The sequence below is a fragment of the Cetorhinus maximus genome, unplaced genomic scaffold (genome assembly GCF_964194155.1).
Source record: "Cetorhinus maximus unplaced genomic scaffold, sCetMax3.hap1.1 HAP1_SCAFFOLD_132, whole genome shotgun sequence".
Lineage (NCBI taxonomy): Eukaryota > Metazoa > Chordata > Chondrichthyes > Lamniformes > Cetorhinidae > Cetorhinus > Cetorhinus maximus.
Genome location: NW_027596132.1, coordinates 918,259 through 943,799, shown reverse-complemented (window position 1 = coordinate 943,799; position 25,541 = coordinate 918,259). Strand labels below are relative to the sequence as shown.

General features: G+C 46.7%; 1 protein-coding gene across 1 annotated transcript; it reads right to left on the bottom strand.

Annotated features, from left to right (window-relative positions):
* Positions 1 to 1,911: 1,911 nt before the first annotated feature.
* On the bottom strand, positions 1,912 to 24,491 carry LOC144672869 (sodium channel protein type 4 subunit alpha-like). Its single transcript, XM_078534858.1, has 4 exons — positions 24,375 to 24,491; positions 10,438 to 10,758; positions 3,132 to 3,390; positions 1,912 to 2,039 (listed from the first exon to the last, which is right to left on the bottom strand). The coding sequence occupies exons 2-4, from the start codon at positions 10,699 to 10,701 to the stop codon at positions 1,912 to 1,914; spliced, it is 651 nt and encodes a 216-aa protein (XP_078390984.1). The 5' UTR covers positions 10,702 to 10,758; positions 24,375 to 24,491.
* Between the last annotated feature and the right edge of the window lie 1,050 nt (positions 24,492 to 25,541).

Here is a 25,541-nt window from a genome sequence, read left to right as displayed (position 1 = left end):
CTGGTTGGGCAGCTCCGTGTTCATCCAAAAATCCCACGGCGGTAATTTATGGAACCACGGAATCTTGCAGCACTGAAGAAGGCCATTCAGCCCATTGTGTCTGTGCTGCCTCTTTGAAAGAGGAGGACAGTTCATCCCATTCCCCCTACTCTTTCTTCATTACCCTGCATATTTTTTTTTTTCCTTTTCAAGTATCTATCCAATTTTCACCCACCTCTGGTTCTTTTGCCAATTACCTTAAATACGTGCCCCTTGGTTACTGACCCCCCACCCCCTGCCATTGGAAACAATTCCTCCTTATTTACTCTATCAAAGCCCTTCCTGACATTGAACACTTTTATTCAATCTTCCCTTAACTCTGGCTTCACTGCCTGCATTGAACACGCTACTGAAGAGCTGCTGAGTTTCTGGTCTCATTCCAGTGGATCACAGCTTTAACTCAAATCACACAGACTGGAAATTGTTCTGGAATAATTATCAGCCAACGAAGGGGATCTTAGCAATAAATGACTAATAAAATCAACCTTGTGGCTATTTATGAATATATCATGGGGGTAACTGTTTGCAGTTTTGGGGCTTCTGTCAGTTGGGGTATTAAGTTAGAGAATTGAATGTAGTGATCATTATATCCCGTATGTACCAGAGAAGCAGGAGTGCTACATTCACGTGGTGTGTGTCATCACTCTGAAAGCCACCTCTCACGGAACTGAGCTGGAATTTGTGGAAGGGTTTATTAACCTTCCTCCCTGAGAGGAACAGGATAAGGACCTGACGAGGATCAGGCCACAAATCACGCTTCTGACCTCTTGCGACACCACTGGTTTAGCAATTTGGAACATTGCCCCCAAACCAGCGCCCGCCCACGCTGAATCTGTTCTCTGGCTCTCAAAGACACCATCGATTTGATTAGCAGCCTCTTAAGGTGACACAGAAACTCCTGACAATGACAATGTGCAATGTGATTCAGGGAAGTCAGTGAGGTGCCAAAGCTGGCTTCAGACCCACTCGCTGGCTGCCACACCAGGGCTGCACAGCCCTCTCTAAACCCAGAGGGGGTGCTGGTAAACAAGCCACTTAAAACTGACCTCTCTCCTTCCCCACTGATCTGTCACTCCCCATTCCCGCCGCTCTCTCTCTTTTCCCCTGTTCCCGATGACCTCTTTCTCCCTGTCCCCAATGATCCCTGTCTCCCTATTCCCACTGACCTCCCTCTCCCTGTTCCCATGGACCTCTCTCCCTCCCCATCCCCACAGCCCAGTGGAACTACCCGAGATACATTCTTAAATGCCATTGTTTAAAATTAGCCCTTGATTAAACAATAAACTTGACCTCTGGAAACGAACAAACCTGCTCTTAAACATTCAGATTTCCAACTCATGAAATTGAAAGTTGCAGCAACAGGTTGCAAATTTGAGAGAATAACACAAATTTCAGATAAAATGGTCAGCGTTGTAGGCAGTTTAACAAAGGAATGTGTGGGGCTTTTTTGACAAGACCCATTGTAGTTGACAACTTTGAAAATTATGTTTTGTTTCACTGATTAGTCTGATTTTATAGTTAACACAGCGATTCTTTTAAAATTAGCTGTCAGTGACTCATGAACAAGGACACCCAGGTCCCTTTGGACATCAACACTTTCCAATCTCTCCCCAATTAAGAAATACTCTGCCTTTCTGCTTTTCCTACCACTTCGCACTTATTCACATTATATCCCATCTCCCATCTTCTTGCCCATTGTTCAGTTCCACTGCGGGGTTACTTTGCTCGTGAACTGATTGCGCGCTTATCTGTCAGTGGCTGAGTCGATAACAATATACGGCAGACGCAGAGACCAATATGAAACAAAGCACATGCCATTTATTCACACGGCCAACAGAGCGCTAACATGATGTGTGCTTCTCCAACCAGACCCTACTCGGGACGAACATTAACGTTGTAGCCCGTGCCACACAGCGACTGGACCGTAGTCACGTGGTCAGTGTGCTCACGTTCTCTTAAAGCTGTATCGCCCTGGAGGTGATGGCGTAGTGGTATTGTCCCTGGGCCAGTAAACCAGGAGAGCGAAGGTAATGCTCTGGGGACCCAGGCTCAAATCCCACCACCGAAGATGGTGAAATTTGAATTCAATAAAAAAAAATCTGGAATTTAAAATTTAATGGTGACCACGAAACCATTGTCAATTGTTGTAAAAACACACATCTGGTTCACTAATGCCCTTTAGGGAAGGAAGTCTGGTCTGGGCCTACATGAGACTTCAGACCCAAAACAATGTGATTGACTCTTAAATCCCCTCTAAACAAGGGGCAATTAGGGATGGACAATAAATGCTGGCCAAGCCAGTGACACCCACATCCCGTAAACAAACAGAGAAGTAAACCTCTGGTCTCACACTGAGCTCAGCACACTAAAACAACTGAGAGCTCAATACTTTATTTCATCAACCCTCCGACATACAGAAGAAGAGCCGAGGCAATTGTTCATTGGGGTGGAAATGATTAGCTTCCATGGTGCACAGAATGCCATGGTGCACAGAATGGTAGGAATTCCAACCAAGAGGAGGCCATTCGGCCCAGTGTGCTAGTCACAACTGTTCACCCTAATCTCATCCACCCCCACCCCACCTCCGGCCCCTTTTAAATATTTATCAGATTGTCTCGTAAATGCTTCCCAGAAGGAAAAAAGAACAGTAAAAACTGGGAAATAAGAATACTGGTCCAAACTGTCTTTTCGCTCCTGGGTATTGTGTTAAGATGTTTCATATTCATGAAATTATGTCCCTCTAACCTCGTCTTTCTGGTATTGATCCTGAATCGATGCTTCCTCTCCTAAACCATTCACCGACTAATGGGAGCAATCATGCAGAGTCCAAACATTTGGCTTGAAATTTTGAATGCTTGTTATCTGATCTCCTTAAGCTCCTTGCTCCTAATGAACAACAGCTTTGGTTTTCCTCAAGGAATAAACATGCAATCCCTTTCACCCTCTGATGGGGGTTTTCTTTGCTGCCCGCACTGCAGCATTTGGCAATCCTGGGATTACACTGTCCCTTTATTCCTTTGAGCACCTTACCATTTAGGTCATCATCGCCTGCTAATATAAACCACAATAAGCAGGATGTCACTTATACTGACCCTGGACAATCAACACAGCTCCCTCTCCCATCCATTTGACACATCTATGGAAGAACATCACCGTTGCAGAACTGAGATGTACAGGGGGTTTTGATGAGGTTAGCCTCATTTGCCCCAACATCAAATCGTCAAAAGGATATGAATGTACTAAAATTTTAATAGCTATCCTTCTAACACGGTGAAAAGGAGTCAGTAGGTACAATGCGGGTGTGGCACTGAAACGGAAGATGGTCTTCCCTTTGTTGATCACTATAAATGTCTGGAAGAGAGAGAGAGAGAGACATTGGGGTCAGCAAACAACAGTGTAATTAGCACGCTCCACACAGAATTAAATACAACAGGAGCTTTACCAACTTAACCGACTATCTCATGGCATGATATTCTCTGACAGTGTGTCACCGGGATAGTGTGTGACATTGATATCAAGTGACATTGTGTAAAACTCTGAGATTGTGAGTTACTGAGTGTTTATATTCATGGAATCACAGGATGGTTAAAGCGCAGAGAGAGGCTATTCAGCCCATCGCCTCTGTGCTGGCTCTCTACAAGGGCAACTTAGCTAGTTCCCCCTGCCCCCCAACTGTGCTTCCCTCCACCCCACCCCCAATCACCCCTACTCTGCTCCCACCCTATATTCAGTTTGCAGGAACCACAGGAAATCAGGCTCGTGCTAAGCACATCAGGACAAATTATTCAAAGTTTTCAGAGTCAGGTTTCCAAGCCAAAGCCAGGTGACCCCATTGCTCACATCAATATAGCACAGTCCACAAGCAAAGCAACACTCTCCTTACTGTGTCCCACAAGATCTCCACACTCAAACCCCAAGACCACATACTTTACCTCCCTGGTTCCAACATCACCTTGTGCCCTTTCTGGGTTCCAATTTGTGCCAATGCTTTTGGGCAATTTTGTGATAGTGAGTGAGGCTGCATGGGCCCATTTCACCTCCCACATCTACAGGCAACAGGGAAAAGAGTCCTTTGGGTTCTATCAGCCTGAGCAGGGAGGCTGATGCAGTGTAGGCTAGTAATCCCAAGGCTTGGGCTAATGATGCAAGGGACATGAATTCAAATCGCGCCATGGAGGTTTGAGAATTTGAATTTGGTTTAAGAAAAGATCTGGAAATGAAAAGCTGGCACCGGGGAGCAGGAAGTTGTCGGGATGTCATAAAAACTCAACTCCGTTATCAAGCTTTCCATCCTTAGCCAGTCCAGACTATAAGTGATTCCGGTCCCACACCAGTGTAGTTGGGCATCTAAATGCCCTCTGAAGTGGCCTGACAAGCTACTCAATAGCACCAAAACTGGGCCACTACCACCTTCTCCAGGCAACTATGGAAGGGCAAGGGCAATAAATACTGGAATTGCCAGTGCCATGCAACATTTCGAGAATGAATAAAAAACACAGTTCCAGAGGTGAAAAAGCAGGGAGATATATCCTACTGAATCCAGCTCCTAAATCTGTTTTCAGTAAGTATGTCTTAATCTATAGGTAAATAGTTGTTTGGTAGTGCAGAACTTGAGTTCAGCATGTCTTGTCGAAGCTTTTTGTCTTGCGCTCATCAGGATAATTGGCAAGAATACCAAATGTAAAGGGAACAACAATTTACACTATATGAGAAGAGAGTGCTGATTGGTTGGCAAGTGAACTCTGGTTGGTAGAGGCATTGCCATGGAGAAGGTACCAGTTGATGGCAACTGGCAGTTAACTGCCAAGCATTGTTTGAAATTTAAATCAGGCAGCTTAACTCTGATTGGTCAAGGCATTGCCCTGAGGTATGAACTATCAAATGGTTGTTATTTAATTTGTTTAGCTGAAACAGGCACAATGTGTGTGCATGTTCTTTCTGTCTACAAAGAACAGGGCCCTGTGTATATATGTAGCTTCCAGTACATGCAAATGCACCGCACTGCGAACCCAACTGACAATCTTAAATTGGTTGTCAGCGTAATTCTTAGCACACTGAGGATTATTTGGCAAATGTTGTCCAGTTGAGGAATCACATCTAATGTTGGACATTGTGTTTAGAATTTTGCAAGCACGGGCTGGTTGGGTATGGTCTGTACCTTGCCCGTTGCAGACAGTGGGCGGGGCATGCTGTTTGATATGCTCTGCCAGTCTTTGGGATGTACAGCCTGCTTACCTAGCATCATGCTGGCACTGAAATTCATATACCACATTACTCACGTGATGGCACAACGTCTTTTTGACTTGATGGCAGCATCCTGTTAGTGGTGAATACACTCGTGTTGCTATTACATAGTGGCAGCGTGAAACAGCTAGCTTATGAACTTGGCTACTTGCGCAGTTGAGTTCAGTTTTAATGATACCATGTATATCCAAATAGATGGTGTTGCCATGGGGTCCCCTCTTGGCCCAGCTCTCGCACACACCTTTGTTAATATCCATGAGAAATGTGTCTTGGATGGAATGACACCCAACCTCCTACCATATTTTCGATATGTGGACGATACGTTTGATATATTTTAACCTACAGTTGCATGTAATAATTTCCTTGCATGTCTTAATGGGCTCCATCCTGTGCTCAAATTCACCTTTGAAATGGAGCAGTCAAATGAACTTCCTTTCCTTGTTATACTAGTTGAGAAATCTGCCGGGGGCTCTCTACCACAGTCTACCGCAAGCCTACCTTCACTGGTCAATATAGGCTTTGGGATTCTTACAGTTCCATGTCCTGTAAGGTTGGCTTTATCGCCAATCTCATAAATAGGGCCCGGGCCATTTGCTCACCATGCAAGCTTGATGCTGAAATAGGACACATCAAAGACATTCTGCGGGATAATGGCTTCCCTGATCAGGTCATTTCAAACTGTATATCACGTAAACTCATGAACGGGTCTAAGGCCGTCACTTTCAGCCCTGAAAAGTGCCCAGTCTACCTCCGATTACCCTGGAAGGGCAAGGTATCTCAAAGATTTGACCAACAGGTGAAGTTAGCTGTTTCACGCTGCTACTATGCAGTAGCAACACGAGTGGGATTCACCACTAATAGGATGCTGCCATCAAACCAAAAAGACATTCTGCCTATCACACAAATTAACAATGTGCTATATGAATTTCAGTGCCGGTGTGATGCTAGGTATGTAGGCCGTACGTCCCAAAGACTGGCGGGTTGTATCAAACTTCTGCTGTTCACAACAGGCAGGGTACAGACCGTACCCAACCAGCCCGTGCTTGCAAAACTCAAAAGAGTGTCCAACATTCGATGTGATTCCTCAATTGGAAAAAAATTGCTAAAAAGTCCTGTGTGCTAAGAATTACGCTGACAACCAATTTAAGATTGTCAGTTGGGCTTGCAATATGCGTGTACTGGAAGCTACATATATTAATACACAGGACCCTGTTCTTTGCAGACAGAAAGAACACGTACACACATTGCGCCTGTTTCAGCTAAACAAAGTAAGTGGCAGCCATTCGATGGTTCATTCCTCAGGCCAATCAGAGTTAAAATCATCAACTGGCCCATTCTCCATGGCAACGCCTCTACCAACCAGATTCCACTTGCCAACCAATCACCGCTCTCTTCTCGCACGGCATAAATTGTTGTTCACTTTACATTTGGTATTCTTGTCCGGATGAGTGCCAGGTGAAAAGCTTCGACAAAACATTCTCTTTTTTCAGCAATACTCAGATTCTGTAGGTGATGGAAGGAGCTAGATTATAGCAGGCTGTGTCACTTGGTGTTGGTTGCCGTTTCTGGGGTGTGTGGAACAGTAACCCTAGCATTTCTAGAACAGGTAGATGAACCACAATATCAATTCCCTTTGGAAAGGGCTGACGTGTCAGAGGACAGGGCTTTGCAAGATCTTGCCAAAGACTGTTTCTTATCACCCCGAGTATGGACAGGGTGAGGGCACTCCAGCACTTTGAAATACTTTGCGGCACAGCGACCCATTGATTCGGAAAGGGGGGGGCAGGATGGTCTTCCTAAGCCTGCCGTTGAGGAGAGTCAGCCATGCGAACCTGATTGTCATTCAGTAACCAGGCCGTTACTTCACCTTACCGCGAGTAGTAACCAAAAGCTGATCTCCAAACGCTCAAAGGAAACCTGAGTACCAGATCTAACGTCTGATTAGCTGCATTTCCTTTGCTACTATTTCAAATAGAATATAACACCGTGTTATTCTGCTGTTTCCATAAAAGGAGTGGGGGTGTGGGCATGGGATGGGGGGCGATGGTGTTCATGAGCGAGCGACCAGTGTCTGCACGTTGCTTGCATGTATAGTCTACTGCCTATTGCCTACACTGACCTCAGTGCCGGACTGCCTTATCTCAGCTAACATCTCCACTCACTGTCAGGGCTTTGTCACTGTGGGCGTTCTATGGAGTCACATTTCTGATTGTGGACTGTGAAGGCTGCGGTCTCTAAACGCAAAAGGCCTTATCAGATGTGACACTGTCCGGGAACGCATGCACGCTGTGTCTACAGTGTTGCCCGGTCATTACTTTAAACATCGGCAAGCGGCAGCTTCTTATACATCAGTGTTGGGAACGGGGAGCAGAAGGCAAATTGAAAGCAGGGGGTGGACTTTGACAGAGCGCAGCACAGTGATTAAATCTGATACTTATCAGGCCTTCGCGTGAGCACCCAGGTGCTGAGGTACTTTGTCAGCCTCGAAATAGGAAACAAACCACAAACCCATCGCATTATATGGCTATGAGGCCTTGCTGGTGGGGTTTCAAATTTCCAGTGCTCCCATGTGGTTGGTTCCCATGGAAGTCAGATTCCGGAAGACTGGAAAGACCAAGGGAAAGTCAGAATTCCGTGGCAGGGTGCTCAGACAGGTGCATTTTTTTGATCTCTGATTATATAAGGGAAAGTGCTGGTGGGCGCTATTGATGCTCACTATGAGGCACTAAGCAGGTTAGCCCCACCAGATGTCCTCTGGTGTTCAGCGCTTTTTTATTCTTGCTCTTGTCAAAACACTAGAATCCATTTTAGCAAGCAGTCCAGCACATGTAGGGACACAAAGAGAGAAGACAATCATCTCAAAATGTTCATGGGTGATGAAGTGAGGAAGGTTACTCGTTGCACTCCTGTTACAGGAGGATGGAAGGGTGGGTGCAGTGGGGTGGGTCTATTCAAAGTGAGTGTGCATCACACATTTCTAAAATTAATTTACGGGATGTGAGAATCGCTGGCTGGGCCAGCATTTATTGCCCATCCCTAATTGCCCTTGAGAAGATGGTGGTGAGCTGCCTTCTTGAACCGCTGCAGTCCATGTGGTGTAGGTACACCCACAGTGCTGTTAGGGAGGGAGTTCCAGGATTTTGACCCAGTGACAGTGAAGGAACGGTGATATATTTCCAAGTCAGGATGGTGAGTGACTTGGATGGGAACTTCCAGGTGGTGGTGTTCCCATGTATCTGCTGCCCTTGTCCTTCTAGGTGGTAGTGGTCATGGGATTGGAAGGTGCTGTCCAAGGACCCTTGCTGAATTCCTGCAGTGCGTCTTGTAGATAGTGCACACTGCTGCTACTGTGCGTCGGTGGTGGAGGGAGTGAATGTTTGTGGATGTGGTGCCAATCAAGTGGGCTGCTTTGTCCTGGATGGTATCCAGCTTCTTGAGTGTTGTGGAAGCTGCACTCATCCAGGCAAGTGGGGAGTATTCCATCACACTCCTGACTTGTGCCTTGTAAATGGTGGACAGGCTTTGGGGAGTCAGGAGATGACTCGTCGTAGGATTCCAAGCCTCTGACCTGCTCTTGTAGCCACAGTATTTATATGACTAGTTCAGTTCAGTTTCTGGTCAATGGTCACCTCCAGGATGTTGATAGTGGGGGATTCAATTGTTTGGGTAATGGTGGGACAGTGAGAGGTGGGATGCCATGTAATAAAACCCCTTCGAGGTTTGCAATTCTAGCTGTGAGTCTAGGAAACTTTAAGCTCTTCCCAGCACAGAGCCAACTCTCCTTCAGTTTAATTCAATTTAAATGTGAGAAAAGTGATCATTGAGTTCTGGATCATGCCTGAAATGTTTGATTCCCCACAACCCCCGCAAAAAAAAAACTCCGAAGAGAATGGTGAAAGGGTTTAAATGAAATGAGCAACCACATTAAATAGAGCAATTGATTTGGTGAAGTGAGAATCATTGTTCTGCTGCTGTGTTGTAAGGGCTGCCCATTACTAATCTGAGCTTTACACAGGTCACACACTGGCTATCCCCATGGTGGTTTCCCAAAAAAAGCATCATTTTTTTGTTCACTACACACATGGTGACACTGCCAGTCCAGACAAGGTGGAGATGGTTGAGTCATTTCCCTGTCAATCACACCCAAAGACCACATTGCTGTATGTGACTGGGACTGATTTTAAGTTCATAATTTGCATTATGCAACTATCCTCCACTCGCTACATTTTTCTGGACAAATAATCCATTTGCATTACGCAACTATGCTTGCTCATTGCAATATTTCTAGAGAAATAATTCATTCGCGTTATGCAAACATGCTCCACTTATTGTATTTTTGCGAGAGAAATAATCATTTTGCATCTACCCTTCACTCAATACATCTCCTGGAGAAATAATCAATTTGTATTATATGACTAGCCTCCACTCACTGCATTTTGATGGAGACTCTGCTATTGTCATGAGCTTTGGTGACCGTAGTTCATTGAAACTTAGTTTAACTGGACTCTGTTTAGTAAATGAACTTTGCGGTAAAATAGACTCTATTCGCTGTAAAATAGACCGTTTGCTGTAAAATAGACTGCTGTAAAATGGACTCTGCCTGCTGTAAAATAGACTCTGTTGTAAAATAGACTGCTGTAAAATAGACTCGATTTGCCGTAAAATAAAATCTGTCTGCTGTAAAATAGACTCGGTTTGCTGTAAAATAGACACGGTTTGCCGTAAAATAAAATCTGTCTGCTGTAAAATAGACTTGGTTTGCTGTAAAATAGACTCTGCTTTAAAATAGACTTGGTTTGTTGTAAAATAGACTCGGTTTGCTGTAAAATAGACCCGGTTTGCTGTAAAATAGACTCTGCTGTAAAATAGACTTGGTTTGCTGTAAAATAGACTCTGCTGTAAAATAGACTCTGTTTGCTGTAAAATAGACTCGGTTTGCTGTAAAATAGACTCTGTTTGCTGTAAAATAGACTCGGTTTGCTGTAAAATAGACTCTGTTTGTTGTAAAATAGACTTGGTTTGCTGTAAAATAGACTCGGTTTGTTGTAAAATAGACTTGGTTTGCTGTAAAATAGACTCTGCCTTAAGTCTCACTAGCTGACATGGTGTTTTCAATACTTATTGTGTGGTTTGTCTTTGCTTTTCGCTGCCTACCTTCTTGTTGTTGTAGAAGGAATCGAGATCCTCCAGAGGCTGCCCGATGAGCTGTGGTGGGACATCACCATAGATGAGCGGCAGCTGTTTTCCTGCCTCCAGGTCAGCATGAGGACTGGGCTTTTCCTCCTCACTTTCCTCTTTGCAATCTTTCTGAGCGCTGCTTGCCTGTTCCTCAGCGATCCGCCTCTCAATGGCAGCCAGGGACTCACGGGTGAACCGACGCAAGCAGTGATGGCCTGACGGTACAAACAGGAGTGCCATCTTTTCATCCTGCAACTTCTTGACTAGTTTTTACTCCTGAGTAATGGAATTGATTATCTGTACAAAACAAAAGCAAAACGAGAAACGTCAGTAGATAGCTAACACAATGTCATCGTACAAAAGTCCAAGCCGAGAACGAGCTCATTAGACGCATCAAGTGGGCACCATCCAGAGTCAATGGGTGGAATTTTCACCTCTCCAAATTGGAGGCGGGCGGGTGCAAAAATCGGCCAGGTTTCCGGTTTGCCGGCACTATCGCCCACTGAGCCATTTTCCCAGAGGTGGGGTTGGGGAGGGAGGACGCCAACGACGGTCAGTCAATTGATGGAAGGGACAAGCCAATGAAGGCCATTTATCAGGATCTGATTGGGATTGTCCAGGCCCCTTGTGGTGTTGGGCGCTAGGCCGTCTCCTAGAGTGGGCGGGGGGGCCATCTCCAAGAGGCAGGCCGGTGGGCTTCCCATAGCTTTGGTCACAGGCCATCCTGTGGAGGGGTTTTGCCTTCACAATGGCGGCGTGACTGCTGTGCTAAATTTTAATTTAATAGTTTCAAAAGTTGCTGAGGAGGGTGTCTCAAGATGGACGTGCTCTCTCTCTTTCTCTCCCCCTCTTAATTGAAAAGGCAGCCTCCAGTTTTGAGAGCTGGCACACCGCCCTTCATTGGATGGTGAGCGTGGCCCCCTGGTCACTCATTGGGAAAAATCAGTGCTGGGTGACTGTTTCCTTCACCCCTGCTGCGGGGTCACGACCCCCATTAGACTCCGACATCAGGGTCCCTCCCCAAAACCCAACATTGTGCACCAAGATCTTTCAACACACTCCCTCACATTCTATCTGCCAACCCACTTTCCATATTCCCCCATTAAAAAAAAAACACACCCTCAAGCGCCACTGATTCTGTCACCCTTAGCCACCCCCAATTGATAATAACCCAGTTTGCTTTAAAAGTGCCAGGAGATCCTGAATCAACTACCTCCTCTGAGCCATGTCTTAAATCTCTGGCTGATAGTTTTGAATTTTCTGCTTCAGTTCAATGCTGTTTGTCTGAGTTAAAAAGCTTGCTCACTCCAGCGTTATCAAGATCTTCTATTATTTAAAAGGCCCATTTAGTTTCAACCTCAGCCTTCTTTCGACCAGAGGGAATAACACTGGCCAAAAAGAAACATGCCATAAAGCACACTGTATTAATTGTCTACAATGACCTGGTGGTGCAAATGGTGCATTGCCAGTCCCAGCTGTACTTCTCCCTCAAACTAATTGAAGGTACCCAACCAAACATTTAGTCCTGAAGGCAGTGAGTCGAATTTTTTTTTATTCGTTCACGGGATGTGGGCGTCGCTGGCTGGGCCAGCATTTATTGCCCATCCCTAATTGCCCTTGAGAAAGGGGGTGGTGAGCTGCCTTCTTGAACCGCTGCAGTCCATGTGGTGTAGGTACACCCACTGTGCTGTTAGGGAGGCAGTTCCAGGATTTTGACCCAGCGACAGTGAAGGAACGGTGATATATTTCCAAGTCAGGATGGTGAGTGGCTTGGAGGGGAACTTGGAGGTGGTGGAGTTCCCATCTATCTGCTGCCCTTGTCCTTCTAGGTGGTAGCGCTCGTGGGCTTGGAAGGGGCTGTCGAAGGAGGTTGGCCAAGGCGGAGGTGGTTTCAGAGGTGGGGGTTGGAGGGGGGGTAGAAATTCGAACGGCTGCGTGTCCGGATGGCTCCCGGACGCTGTCCCACCTCAGAGCGAGTTTCCTGGGGGCTGGCTTCCACTGGAATTGGTAACCTGATCCACGGAGTGGGGGTGGGGGAGGGCAGCCAATTTGGCCAATTAAGGCCCCATCCAGGGGCCAGTTTCAGAGCCTGGCAGCATTTTCCCAGCATCAGATCAGCCACCCCTGCTGAGCTCAAGGGCCAGCAGCAACTTGGAGGTGACCTCCCGGCGGCCAGCTGGAGGGTCAGTGCCGCGTCCTCTCACTGACCCAGTGAATAAGCCACAAGTGTGGAAAGGCTGCGGGCACAGCCACAAGACTTATTGTGGAGGGGGCTTCTCCACCAAACCGATGGCCCTCGCAACTGTGGGCCTCCCCTAGCTTCAACTTTTCAGCGGACTTCTCAAGAGTGACTCCATTTTGAGGCACCCTTGCGTTCGCCTTTCCATCTCTGCAGCGCCCACCTATCCTGCGGCTGGCTGCCAACTGGCCTGTGCTGTGGGCCTTCCCTTTGGGCCTCCTGCCTAGTAACCTGCCCGGCCGTCCTTAATTAGATGGCAAACATGGAGGTGGCTAATCAGGAGCCCCGCCTCACATAAAGTTAGGCCGACAGGCACCTTGAAGGCAAGCGTGGTTCTCGGGGCCCACATGTGATCCATGAGAAAATTCGGCCAATTTCTTTCCAGCCTTCCACTTATAGAACGTCCAGCATTTCAAACAGCACCTCATAAAGTTTTACAGGTGAGGCTGTGCGCAGGAGACGAGGAGGATTAAGGAGGAACATGTAGAAAGGTGAACCTAAGTATTCGCCGGATTTTGAATTTTGGGGCTGAGGTAGCAAGCCAAAATGGTTTTAGGAGACACTTCCAAAGGTCTAGTGACTGAAAGGTCTCCAATGATGCACTGGACAGATTGAGGGTGAGCAGTAATATGGAGTCATTGAGAAGAGAACCTGTGCGGAGAAAATCGGAACGGCTAGAGGAGATTCCTGAGGTGTGACGAAGAAAAAAAAAAAGCACTTGCATTTATATAGCACCTTTCACAACCTCAGGGCATCCCAAAGTGCTGTACAGCCAATGAAGTACAGCACTTTTTGAAGTGTAGCCACTTATTATTACAGGAGATGCGGCAGTCAATTTCTGCACAGCAAGCTCCCACAAACGTTAACGTGGTGATGACCAGATAGTCTGTATTTTTCAGGAGCTGGCTGAGGGTCAAATGTTGGCCAAGGCACCAAGGAGAGCGCCCTGTTTCTCTTTGAATTAGGGACATACAACTTTTTACATCCACCCGAGAGGACAGGTGAGGCCTTGGTTTAAAGGTTGACCCCAAAAAATGGCACCCCCCAACAGGGCAGCACCCTCTTAGCGCTGCACTGGGAGCATTAATCAAGAACCTCCAGTCTTTGGAGTGAGGCCCAAATCTACAACCTTCTGACACATGGGGTCACAATCAGCCCTGTCACATTGGCCTGTAAGGTTATTGAGGGGGCACATGTTTCAAAAAAATAATATTTTTACTCTAAATATATATGACATAGTTAAAATAAGATCTGAAAAAGAAATAAATGACTGCATGTCTTGTATCCTTTGTAATGAAATCATATTTATAAGGGACTGCAAGCGGTGAGAATCTCCCTTAAAACATAATTAGAAATGGCTCTTAGAGGGAATATGTTCTGAGCTAAATTAAATGAGATGTGGAACTGGCTTCTTCAGGTGAGCAGCAGTAAGATTAACAGATTGCCATTTAGCAAGTGGCAATGACTCGACAGAGGGATTCTCCAAGCTGCAGATAATCTACCAGAAGTGCTAATAGCTTGGGCTCCACAGATACAATCAGGCGATGGGGCAGATTCTACACACGCTACCTGTAAAGGGAAACTACGTGTGATACTGTGGACCACTTCTCAACAGTTAATCCTCCATATCGGTCAGGCTACCATAGTGAGGAGGCGGGGGGAGGTGACAGTGACTGGCCATTTCCCCCCCAGGCAGAATGAGTGAAGGGGCGTAAGGAACATTTAATCACATAGGAACATAAGAAATAAGAGGAGGAGTAGGCCATTCAGCCCCTCAAGCCTGCTTCGCCAGTCAATAAGACCATGGCTGATCCGATGTGGCCTTAACTCTTGTTAAATGGCGGAGCAGGCTCGAGGGGCTGAATAGCCTGCTCCTGCTCCTTGTTTGCATGTTCTTACGTTGTTCCTCGCTGTCCCTCATAACCCTTGACTCCCTTGTCAACCAAAAGTCTGTCTGACTCAGCCTTGAATATATGCAGTGACCCAGCTGCTACTGGTCTCTGGGGAAGAGGATTCCACGCCCTACAAATCTTCTGAGAGAAGAAATTTCCTCCTCGTCTCCACCTTAAATGGGAGTCCCCTTCTCCTAAAACTGTGCCCCTTAGTTCTGGGTTTGCCCATGAGGGGAAACATCCTCTTCAGCATCTACCCAGTCAAGCGCCCTCAGAAGAGGGTCACTCCTCCTCCCAGAATGGCCGGGAGTCTCCTGGAATCGGCATCAAACTCCAAGTGGCTTTCAAAAGCAATCCGGGAGATTTTCCGAGGCCAAAGGCTCACTCTTACCACGCCTTGCACCTGTCACCGGGAAAGGAACGGACAAATCGATGACATAAACATTAACCCCGGTTGACAGGATTGTTTCCCTACATTATCTTGGGAACGATACTCATTGCTCAAAGAATATAATTCTGCGCACTCAGTGCTCAAAACATCTCCGATCAGTAAATGTGACCCGAGCGAGCTCACCAACAGAGACAGACTCAGGCCAGGCTGACAGGGCGACACCACAATCCTAAGCTGCTGTCGCGCCGGGGACTCGGTTCGTGTGCCGGACACTCCTGGGTTCCGCAAGTGGGCATTAGGGTGGAGTGCCCGGCTCTGGCAGTTCGTGCCCTAAGCGCGGGCGCGAGAGGAAAACAGTTGAATATCGATATTTCAGTACACATCCCAGCTCGAGTAGATCTGCTGGAGGCAAGATAGACAGACGGCTATTTCCTTATCCATCTGTCTGCCAGTCAATGGCGTTGGTTTAATTATTCATATCACTGGATTGGTAGGGTAGTCCGAGAACTTTTATAGTGTTTAGCATCGCATCGGTTGCAGTTGTTGCAAAATTTGATGCAGTATTAACTCAGTCAGCGCAGTGCTGTTTTAATTGGTTTTCTCCTAATCTTGGGAATTTGAACCCCGCTTGCGTTGGGAGCCAGAGTTAAACATCGAAAAGTCCCGCAGGTGGCTGATGTAGGGGGAGAGGAAGGAGAAACCAAAAAAAGAGGAATAAACGTCAAAAAGCTGAACCCGGGAGAGTGGCCACGGGAAGCGGGGTGAGGCGGTGGGATGGGTGAGAAATTGTGCCTGGGGGGAAATTCACCCGCTTGCGCCCCGCCGCTGGCTTCCTGTGACATCACTTCCGCCGACGCTTCCCGGAATATACATCAGCCCGAATTGGCAGCCCTACCTCAGAATCTTATATGTTTCAATAAGGTCACCTCTCATTCTTCTAAACTCCAATGGCGACAGAGCCAACCTGCTTAACCTTCCCGTCATAAGGCGGTACCTCCCAGCCCTACGGCCTCCGGCCGGCCAGGTGGACAAGGTCAGCGGGTGTGTGTGGGCAAACCATCGCCTCCAAGCCCCACTCCATCCCAACCCGAACACATCTCTCTGTTCCTTCCTCGTCATTGGTCAATACTCTGGCAGCACTGTGAGGTGGCGCACCTTCCTCGCAGGGGCTGCGCTACCTCCTCGCTACCTCCTCAGGGGCAATTAACGCCTTCACAGTTTGCTGACTTTTCACTTTTTTCATGGGCTTGATTAATTGGGAGGAGGAGCCAGAGAGAGAGAGAGAGAGAGAGAGAATTCCTCTCTATTCAATCTCACAGAATCACATTAAATTGAAGCAATCGTTTAAAATAGTGCAAAACCAATAAATTGTGAACAAAACAGTGAGCCCTGGCAATATGAAGTCCTTTCCTTGACAGGCAGGGAGGGTTAAAATCATTCTTCAGAGCCCCCATTCCCCTTAAGGTGGACCTACCTCAGTTAACATGCTGGCTATATACTGCAACTTGTGACATAAGGCTTGTCTAAATATTGTCAGTGACAAATATTTAAATGGCTTAGTACCAAAATAACACATTAGTGAGCCTGTTACCTCACAGCCCAGTGATCCTGGATTCCAGCCCAGTGATTCTGATCCTGCACCTCTTTCCCAGAAGAAGACTTGTAAACAAACACTTTGCTTCAACACATCTTCCACGTGGCCTGTACAGTTTCCAATAGCACCGAGCAAGGCCCCTGTAACAGTGACTGCCGACCTGTCATGACAGAACAACGTCCATTCGCCTATAAATCAGCCTCTGGGCTTTCCTCCACTGCCAACGTAATGTAATAACCAAGTCACTAAATTACAAAATGGGGCCGGAGTCGTGTTGGTTTAAATAATGCTTCCCTTCTGAAACTTTTTCCACAGAGCTCAAACCCGCCCATGCTGCAAAGTGTCAGTGAGGGGAGAGAGAAGGGAAACCCCAGATGGTTCTTCGTGGAAACACAGGATGATACAGCAGCAGGAGGAGGCCCATCGTGCTTGTGCTGGCTCTTTGCTGGAGCTCCACTCCCACTCCTCCGCTCTTCCCTCGTCGCCCTGCAAAACCTTGTCTTCCGTTCGACTTTTACGATTAAATCTTCTTCCGCCCTCCCCTCGCAGGCAGCAGCTTCCAGATCACCACGCCTCACCGCCTCTGGTGCTTCTGCCGATCAACTTCAAACCGTTCCCTTCGGCTGCTGGCTCTTCCACCAATGAAAACTGTTTCCCCCATTCGCTCTCTCGAGAACGAGGGGGCACAGGTTTAAAGCGATTTAAAGCAGGAGAAGCAAATGCGACGGGAGAAAAAACCCTCTTTCACACAACGAGCGGTTCGGGTCTGGAATGCGCTGCCTGGAAGTGTGGTGGAGGCAGGTTCAATCGAGGCATTCAAGAGGGCATTAGATGATTATTTGGATAGAAATGATGTACAGGGGTGGGGGCAGGGAAAAGGCAGGGAAATGGCACTAGGTCATAATGCTCATTGGGAGAGCCGGAGTAGACACGATGGGCCGAATGGCCTCCTTCTGTGCTGTTAAAATTCTGTGATTCTATCAGGACCATTCAGGAATTTGAACGCACCTATTAAATCTGCTCTTAACCTTCTCTACTCTTAAGGAGGACAACGCAAGTCTCTTCACATAACTTTCATTCCGACTTTCGGAGTTCTGCAGTTGAATCAAGGACGTTGAGGTGGTCATGGCGAGTCAGTCCTCCTCCTCGATCTTTTATGATGCTTCCTTTGATCATGGGCTCATTCTGCACCCAGCGCTATGTCTTTCCAATTGACATGTAGCATCTTACCTGGATCCCTGTGCCCTTGCAAATCTGCTTCCTCCTTTTGATCAGTTTTACTGAATCCTGACTAAAAGTAGTGGTTAAAATTGGGTATTTTGAACTCTGTCAGCCAGCTGTGGGTTTTTCACCCAATGGAATAACTGCAAAATAATTTTTATCGATCTGCTGATTGATCGTTGGCACTTCTGTTCTTTGTAATGTCTTTGCTTGCTAATGAATTCTACATGAAAGAAGAAAGACTTGGATTTCTCTCTACCCTTTTTAAGCTCGCCTTCTGGTGAAGCACTCATCCCTGCCTTTGTTATTTGACTATTCCAACACACTCAGGCTGGTCTCCCACATCCTCAAGCTTGATCCCATCCAGAACTCTGCTGCCCATATTCTAACTCAGGCCAAATCCTGTTCTTGATAGTTACATTTGCCTCTGTCTGCCACTCGGTCTGGCAGACTCATTATCAAATGCCTCCATGTCCTCAACCCTCCCTATCTCTGAGATAAGACCATAAGACCATAAGACACAGGAGCAGAAATTAGGCCATTCGGCCCATCAAGTCTGCTCCACCATTCAATCACGGCTGATAGGTTTCTCAACCCCATTCTCCCGCCTTCTCCCTGTAACCTTTGACCCCCTTACCAATCAAGAACCTATCTATCTTGGTCTTAAATGCACTCAATGAACTGGCCTCCACAGCCTTCTGTGGCAATGAATTCCATAGATTCACCACTCTCTGGCTAAAGAAGTTTCTCCTCATCTCTGTTCTAAAAGGTCTTCTCTTTACTCTGAGGCTGTGCCCTCGGGTCCTAGTCTCTCCTACTAATGGAAACATCTTCCTCACATCCACTCTATCCAGGCCTTTCAGTGTTCTGTAAGTTTCAATCAGATCCCCCCTCATCCTTCTAAACTCCATCAAGTATAGACTCAAACGTTCCTCATATGTTAAGCCTTTCATTCCTGGGATCATTCTCGTGAACCTCCTCTGGACCCTCTCCAGGGCCAGCACATCTTTCCTGAGATACGGGGCCCAAAATTGCTCACAATATTCTAAATGTGGTCTGACCAGAGCCTTATAAAGCCACAGCAGCACATCCCTGCTTTTATATTCTAATCCTTTTGAAATAAATGCCAACATTGCATTTGCCTTCCTAACTACCAACTCAACCTGCAAATTAACCTTAAGAGAATCCTGGACTAGGACTCCCAAGTCCCTTTGCACTCCAGATTTCTGAATTCTCTCCCCACTTAGAAAATAGTCTATGCCTCTATTCTTCCTACCAAAATGCATGACCTAACACTTCCCCACGTTGTATTCCATCTGCCACTTCTTTGCCCATTCTCCTAACCTGTCCAAATCCTTCTGCAGCCTCCCTGCCTCCTCAATACTACCTGCCCCTCCACCTATCTTTGTATCATCTGCAAACTTAGCCAGGATGCCCTCAGTTCCTTCATCTAGACAAAGCCTGTCCACCATCTACAAGGCACAAGTCAGGAGTGTGATGGAATACTCCCCACTTGCCTGGATGAGTGCAGCTCCTACATCACTCAAGAAGGGACAAAATCCAAGATGGAGCAGCCCACTTGATCGGCACCACATCCACCACCTTAAACATTCACTTCCTCTACCACCGATGCACAGTAGCAGCAGTGTGTACCATCTAGAAGATGCGCTGCAGCAACTCACCAAGGATCCTTCGACAGCACCTTCCAAACCCACGACCACTACCATCTAGAAGGACAAGGACAGCAGGTGCATGGGAGCATCACCGCCTGGAAGTTCCCCTCCAAGTCGCTCACCATCCTGACTTGGAAATATATCGCCGTTCCTTCACTGTCGCTGGGTCAAAATCCTGGAACTGCCTCCCTAACAGCACTGTGGGTGTACCTACACCACAGGGACTGCAGCGGTTCAAGAAGGCAGCTCACCACCACCTTCTCAAGGGCAATTAGGGATGGACAATAAATGCTGGCCCGGCCAGCGAAGCCCACATCCCGTGATAAGAATATAAAAAAAGAAAACCTGCCCTGAGGTATCTCCTTTTGTGGTTCAGTGTCAAACCTGTTCCTGTGAAGTGAGTTGGGGCGTTTCATTACAGCAATAAGGTCCTATTCAAGTGACCCCGAGACTTTAACTCTGTTTCTCATTCTCCGCAGATGCTGCCTGACCTGCTGAGTGGCTTGCCAGCGTTTTCCATTCGTGTTTCAGATTCCCAGCACCTGCGGTATTTTGCTTTTGTTTGCCTGTCCCATGTGGTCGCACTCCATAACCGTATTTCGAAAGGAGCCTCTCGTAGGCGGGGGGGGGGGGGGGGGAGGGAGTGAAGCACGAAGAAAATGAACAAACCAAAGCCAAAATGGTGTGGATGCCGCAGATCAGAGCAAAATCCAATGAAGTCTTCCTTTCTTTCTGGAATTTTATTCTGCCGGATCAGCAGCTGTTAATTCCGTGGCTTCGAGTTGTTCAGGTTCCTCCAATAGGAACACCTGAAGCCACCTGTCACCTCAGCTGACCATGCCAATGGCTGAGGAGAGAGGGAAACTCGTATCTATATATAGCCCCTCTCACAGCCCCGAGAACCTCCCCAAGCCCCTTGCAGCCAATGAAAGGCTCTCTTGGTGTGCGGTCACTGTGGGAATGCAGCAGCCAGGGTCCTTCATTGGCTGTCAAGCACGTTAGGAGGCCATGTGGTCAGGAAAGGCGCTACGTAGATGGGCACGTCTTTCTTTCATTCCCCCTTTCATTTGAGCACAGCAAGACCCCACAAGCAGCAGAGTGATAATAACGAGATTAGCTCTTTTATCAAAAGCGTGGCTGCTTGAGGGATACATATTGGCCAGGACATGCGGAGAGAACTCCCCTTCTCTGCCTGAGTGGCTGCCATTCAGGACTGAGCAGCTACATTCAAATTCACCCCCTTCCGAACTATTTGCGTCCAGACAAAATCTTTTGCACTTAGCCTCGGCACAGAGAACTTAAACAGATCGATTTATGTAGCAAAGATTCCAGGTAGTGTAAGATAAGATACCGTACATGTCACAATGCTTTAGAGTCAAAGGCTGCCCTTCTATCTTGAGAACTTGTAAATGAATGTAATTTCTGGCTGGGCATTGATTATCTATTTTGTGTTGTACACTATTAATAATGCATTGCAATAGATTACTGCTTAGGGTTTTAATGATATCGATTATTACGACAGCCATGAATGTTATAACAAGTATGAATCATCAGTACTCAGATACTTGGCTTCTAACAGCACTTTGAGGAGGGCAGGTGAAGTGAACGCATCACTGAAGTAATTATATCTGTCGTATTCTAACCCAACCGGAGTGATGAGTGAGGGAAAGGAAAAGAGATTTACTCATTGCACAGCAGCATAAGGGACACTTGCTTTGTGCCCTCAAAATCAGAGCAAGTGGCACAGAAGATCACAAAATTGTAAGTTCAGGTTCCATTCGGTGCAAATTGAGGGCTGGATTTTTAATGCGGGGAGGGGAACACGGTCCCCAAATGAATCCTGGGTCCTGAACCTGCGCCTGAACTGCATCGCTATCTCTACACGGTTTTGTTAAATGTGAATGGCCTGATTGGCCAGGAGGCAAGCTCGGTGCCCAATTAGTGGCGCCAAGTGCTTCTAAGAGGCAACCAGGGAGCTGCCTGTCTGGTGCTTGGGCAAAGGGTGGAGTAGTGGTAATGTCACTGGACTAGTAATCCATAGGCCCAGGGTAATGCTCTGGGGGACATGGGTTCAAATCCCACCACAGCAGCTGGGGGAATTTAAATTCAATTAATAAAACCTGGAATATGAAACTCGACTCAATGATGGTGACCATGGCAATCTATAAGAAAGGACTGCTTGCATGCCAAACAGCATAAGCAGCAAGTGATAGACAGAGTAAGTGATCCCAAAGTCAATGGATCAGATCTAAGCTCTGCAGTCCTGCCACATCCAGTCGTGAATGGTGGTGGACATTTGAACAACTCACTGGAGGAGGACGCTTCACAAATATCCCCATCCTCAATGATGGAGGAGCCCAGAACATCAGTGCAAAAGATAAGGCTGAAGCATTTGCTACAACCTTCAGCCAGAAGTGCTGAGTGTATAATCCATCTCGGCCTCCTCTGGATGTTCCCAGCATCACAGATGCCAGTCTTCAGCCAATTTTGATTCACTCATATCATGTGATATCAAGAAACGGCTGAAGGCACTGGATACGGCAAAGTCTATGGGCCCTGACAATATTCCAGCAATAGGACTGAAGACTTGTGCTCCAGAACTTGCCGCGCCCCTAGCCAAGCTGTTCCAGTGTAGCTACAACACTGGCATCTACCTGGCTATGTGGAAAATTGCCCAGGTATGTCCTGTCCACAAAAAGCAGGAAATGCGAGCGGCAGTGCTGCCTGTGCGGGCGGGGGAGGGAAGCGAGCGGGGAACTTCACGCTGAGCTACCTCAGGGAGATGAAGAGTTTTAAAAATGACAAATCAAGATTTTAAAAATGTAACAAAGCATGTCCCTATTCAGCCACACGAGTAGGGACATGTTATAAATACATTTTTATAAAATGTATGTTTTTGATGTTGGAAACCTCATCCCGCCCATGCATGAGGTTTCCAAAAAATGCAAAGGCGGCCTTTTCGCCTGCCCGCCAACCGTAAGGTTGGACGGTCAATGAAAGATTTAGGTTAATTATCTTTTGAATGACCCTAATAGACCTTTGACTTGGCGGCAGGTGTGCTGCCGAATCCTGCGTGCCCCCCACTGACTGAAATATCGCACAGCCGCGCGTCGATGTCAGGACGCTCGCCCGACGTCAGCGCTGGTCATCTTACGCTCGAGTGGGTCGGGCGTGTGCCCGCCCGCCCACTGAGGTAAAAATCCTGCCCTTGAGGAATGAATGCAAGGGGAGAACCTTCAGATCCTCTACAAGTAATATAACGGAACCTTTCATGCCCAACTGACCAGGAGGGTGGTTCCTCAGTTCGGTAGGGTTTGTGAATGAACACGTCAACGCCAATGAATTTCCAGATAGTGTGTTTCAAGCCTGAGGTCACGGGAGGAATAAAGTGGATGTGTGTTCCCTGGAAAGTAAGAGCCTCAATGGGGTAGGATTGAGGGATATAGCAACAACAGTTACCCATAACAAATGCAAACAAAGCATTGGGGTTCATTCAAAGCGTAGAGGGGTAGGATTGGAGAGCCAAATGCATGTTGAAGTTGCAGAGGGCCTTGGTCAGACCACACAGGGTGCTGCAAACAGTTCTCTCCGTATTATATAAGATACAAAACTGCTGCAGAAAGTACAAAGAAAGATTTATAAGGATGATACCGGAAAGGAGGGCATTCAAACATCAGGAAAGATTGAACAGGATAAGACACTCCCCTATGGAAAAGAGGGGGCTGAGAGGTGACCTGCTAGATAGCCTCAAGATGACAATGTGGTTGGATAGATTTGACCAAAGGAGGATCTTTCAAACTTGTGAGGTATGTTAAATAGTCACTCCTAAATCTAATAGGGAATTCAAGAGAAACCTCTTTATCCACAGGGTGGTTAGAATGTGGAATGCACTATCACAATGAGTGGGTGAGGCAAGTAGCATAGATACATTTAAGAGGAAGAGGAAGAGATAAGCAGCGTGGGAACAGGAATAGAGGATTATGTTTGATAGGTTGCGATGAAACAAGATGGGACGAGTCTTGATTCTAGCTTGCATTTCTTACGAGTTACACACTTGCTTCCAGTAACATTTTTCCTGTCACGTTTTGTTGATTGTTAGAAAGCAGCATCCCTCTAACTCCTGACCAATGGGAGACCTGCTAGCCCAGATGAGTGATAAATGACACTTGTTCCCCTTCCCTCCAAGAAACATAACTGGGATGAGATTTTTATCAGCTTCATGTACACCCAGTGCAATCACTATTGGTGTCAGAGGCATCACAGAACTGGACGTGTGCAATGGGATAGGAGGAGAACATATTAGTACTTCGTGTGCAGTGTGAAAATTCACCCTGATTGTATGCAGCCCCTGTGAGTTGTGGAAGCCTGTATTAGATTCAAGCATTCCTGAATATCATAGCGGCAAAAGCCAAGTCTCACAAATTTGGATGAATGCAGAGTGATCTCAGCGCACATTCAGTTCGTCACCTTCTACTTAAGCTCCAGAGGAGCTCGCCAGAGGAGATGTGCAGCCAAAGTCCCATCTTTGCTATCAGGGGATGGGAAAGATTCCTTGTTTTTTTTTTGTAGAGGAGCAGGGGAGTGCCCTGGCCAGTGTTACCCCGCAAAGCAATATCGCCAGAAAGCTGATTCACTCCAATCGCTGCTATTGAAATCTTGCTGTGTGAAAATTGACAGTCATGTTGCTCAGGACAAAAGAGTGTCTACACTTCCACAGTAATTCATTGATGTGAAATGCGGAGGGGACACAAAGGAAATTATGCTCGTGCCTCCTTTTCTTTGAACAGGGACATTCTGAACAGGCAAGCTGTTCGATAAAATGAGCCAGGCACCTGAGTTTCGAAGCAGTGTGATTATACCAGCAGTTAATGCAGAAATGATCCAGATTAGAAACTATATTCACCTTGCTGTTGTGGATCTCATTCATACCATTGTCAGCTCCTCCCTGCAAAAAGCAGGTCGACACCACTGCTGGACATTATTGATGCTAAACCAGCCATCTTGACTCATCATTGGAACTAGAAAGAAGCAGATTTATTATTGGAGGCTACATTCAATTTCCATTCAAATCCTAACAAATCTTCAGCCTCTCATAGGTAAAGAAGGGAGGCTTGATACTAGTCAAAGAGGAATACAGCAATTCTCCGGGGGACACAGAAGCTTTTTTATTCTAGCTGTGCGCAATTTAGATGATTGCGTTTCCTACCTTACAACAGTGACTGCGTTTCAAAAATAAATAATTGGCTGTAAAGCGCGATGAGACATCCTGGACACAGGAGACACACTGAAATAGGGTGTAAACACTGAACTAGAACAGGGCACAATGAACTGGAGCATGGGCTCTGCATCAGGCTGCACACAGAAATACAGAAAACACACTGAAATAGCGCACACACTGAAATAGAGCACACACTAAAATAGAGCGCACACTGAAATAGAGCGCACACTGACATAGAGTACCCACTGCAATAGAGTACACACTGAAATAGAGCGCACACTGATACAGAGTACGCACTGAAATAGAGCGCACACTGATACAGAGTACGCACTGAAATAGAGCGCACACTGATACAGAGTACGCACTGAAATAGAGTACCCACTGACATAGAGTACCCACTGCAATAGAGTACACACTGAAATAGAGCACACACTGATACAGAGTACGCACTGAAATAGAGCGCACACTGAAATAGAGCACACACTGAAATAGAGCACACACTGCAATACAGTACACACTGAAATAGAGCGCACACTGATACAGAGTATGCACTGAAATAGAGCACACACTGAAATAGAGCGCACACTGAAATAGAGTATACACTGAAATAGAGCATACAGTGACATAGAGTACACACTGAAATAGCGAACACACTGAAATAGAGTACACACTGAAAAAGAGCACCTACTGAAGTAGAGAACACACTGAAATAGAGCACACACTGAAATAGAGTACACACTGAAAAAGAGTACCCACCTGAAGTAGAGTACATACTGAAATAGAGTACACACTGAAGTAGAGTACACAATGAAATAGAGCACACACTGAAATAGAGCACACACTGAAATAGAG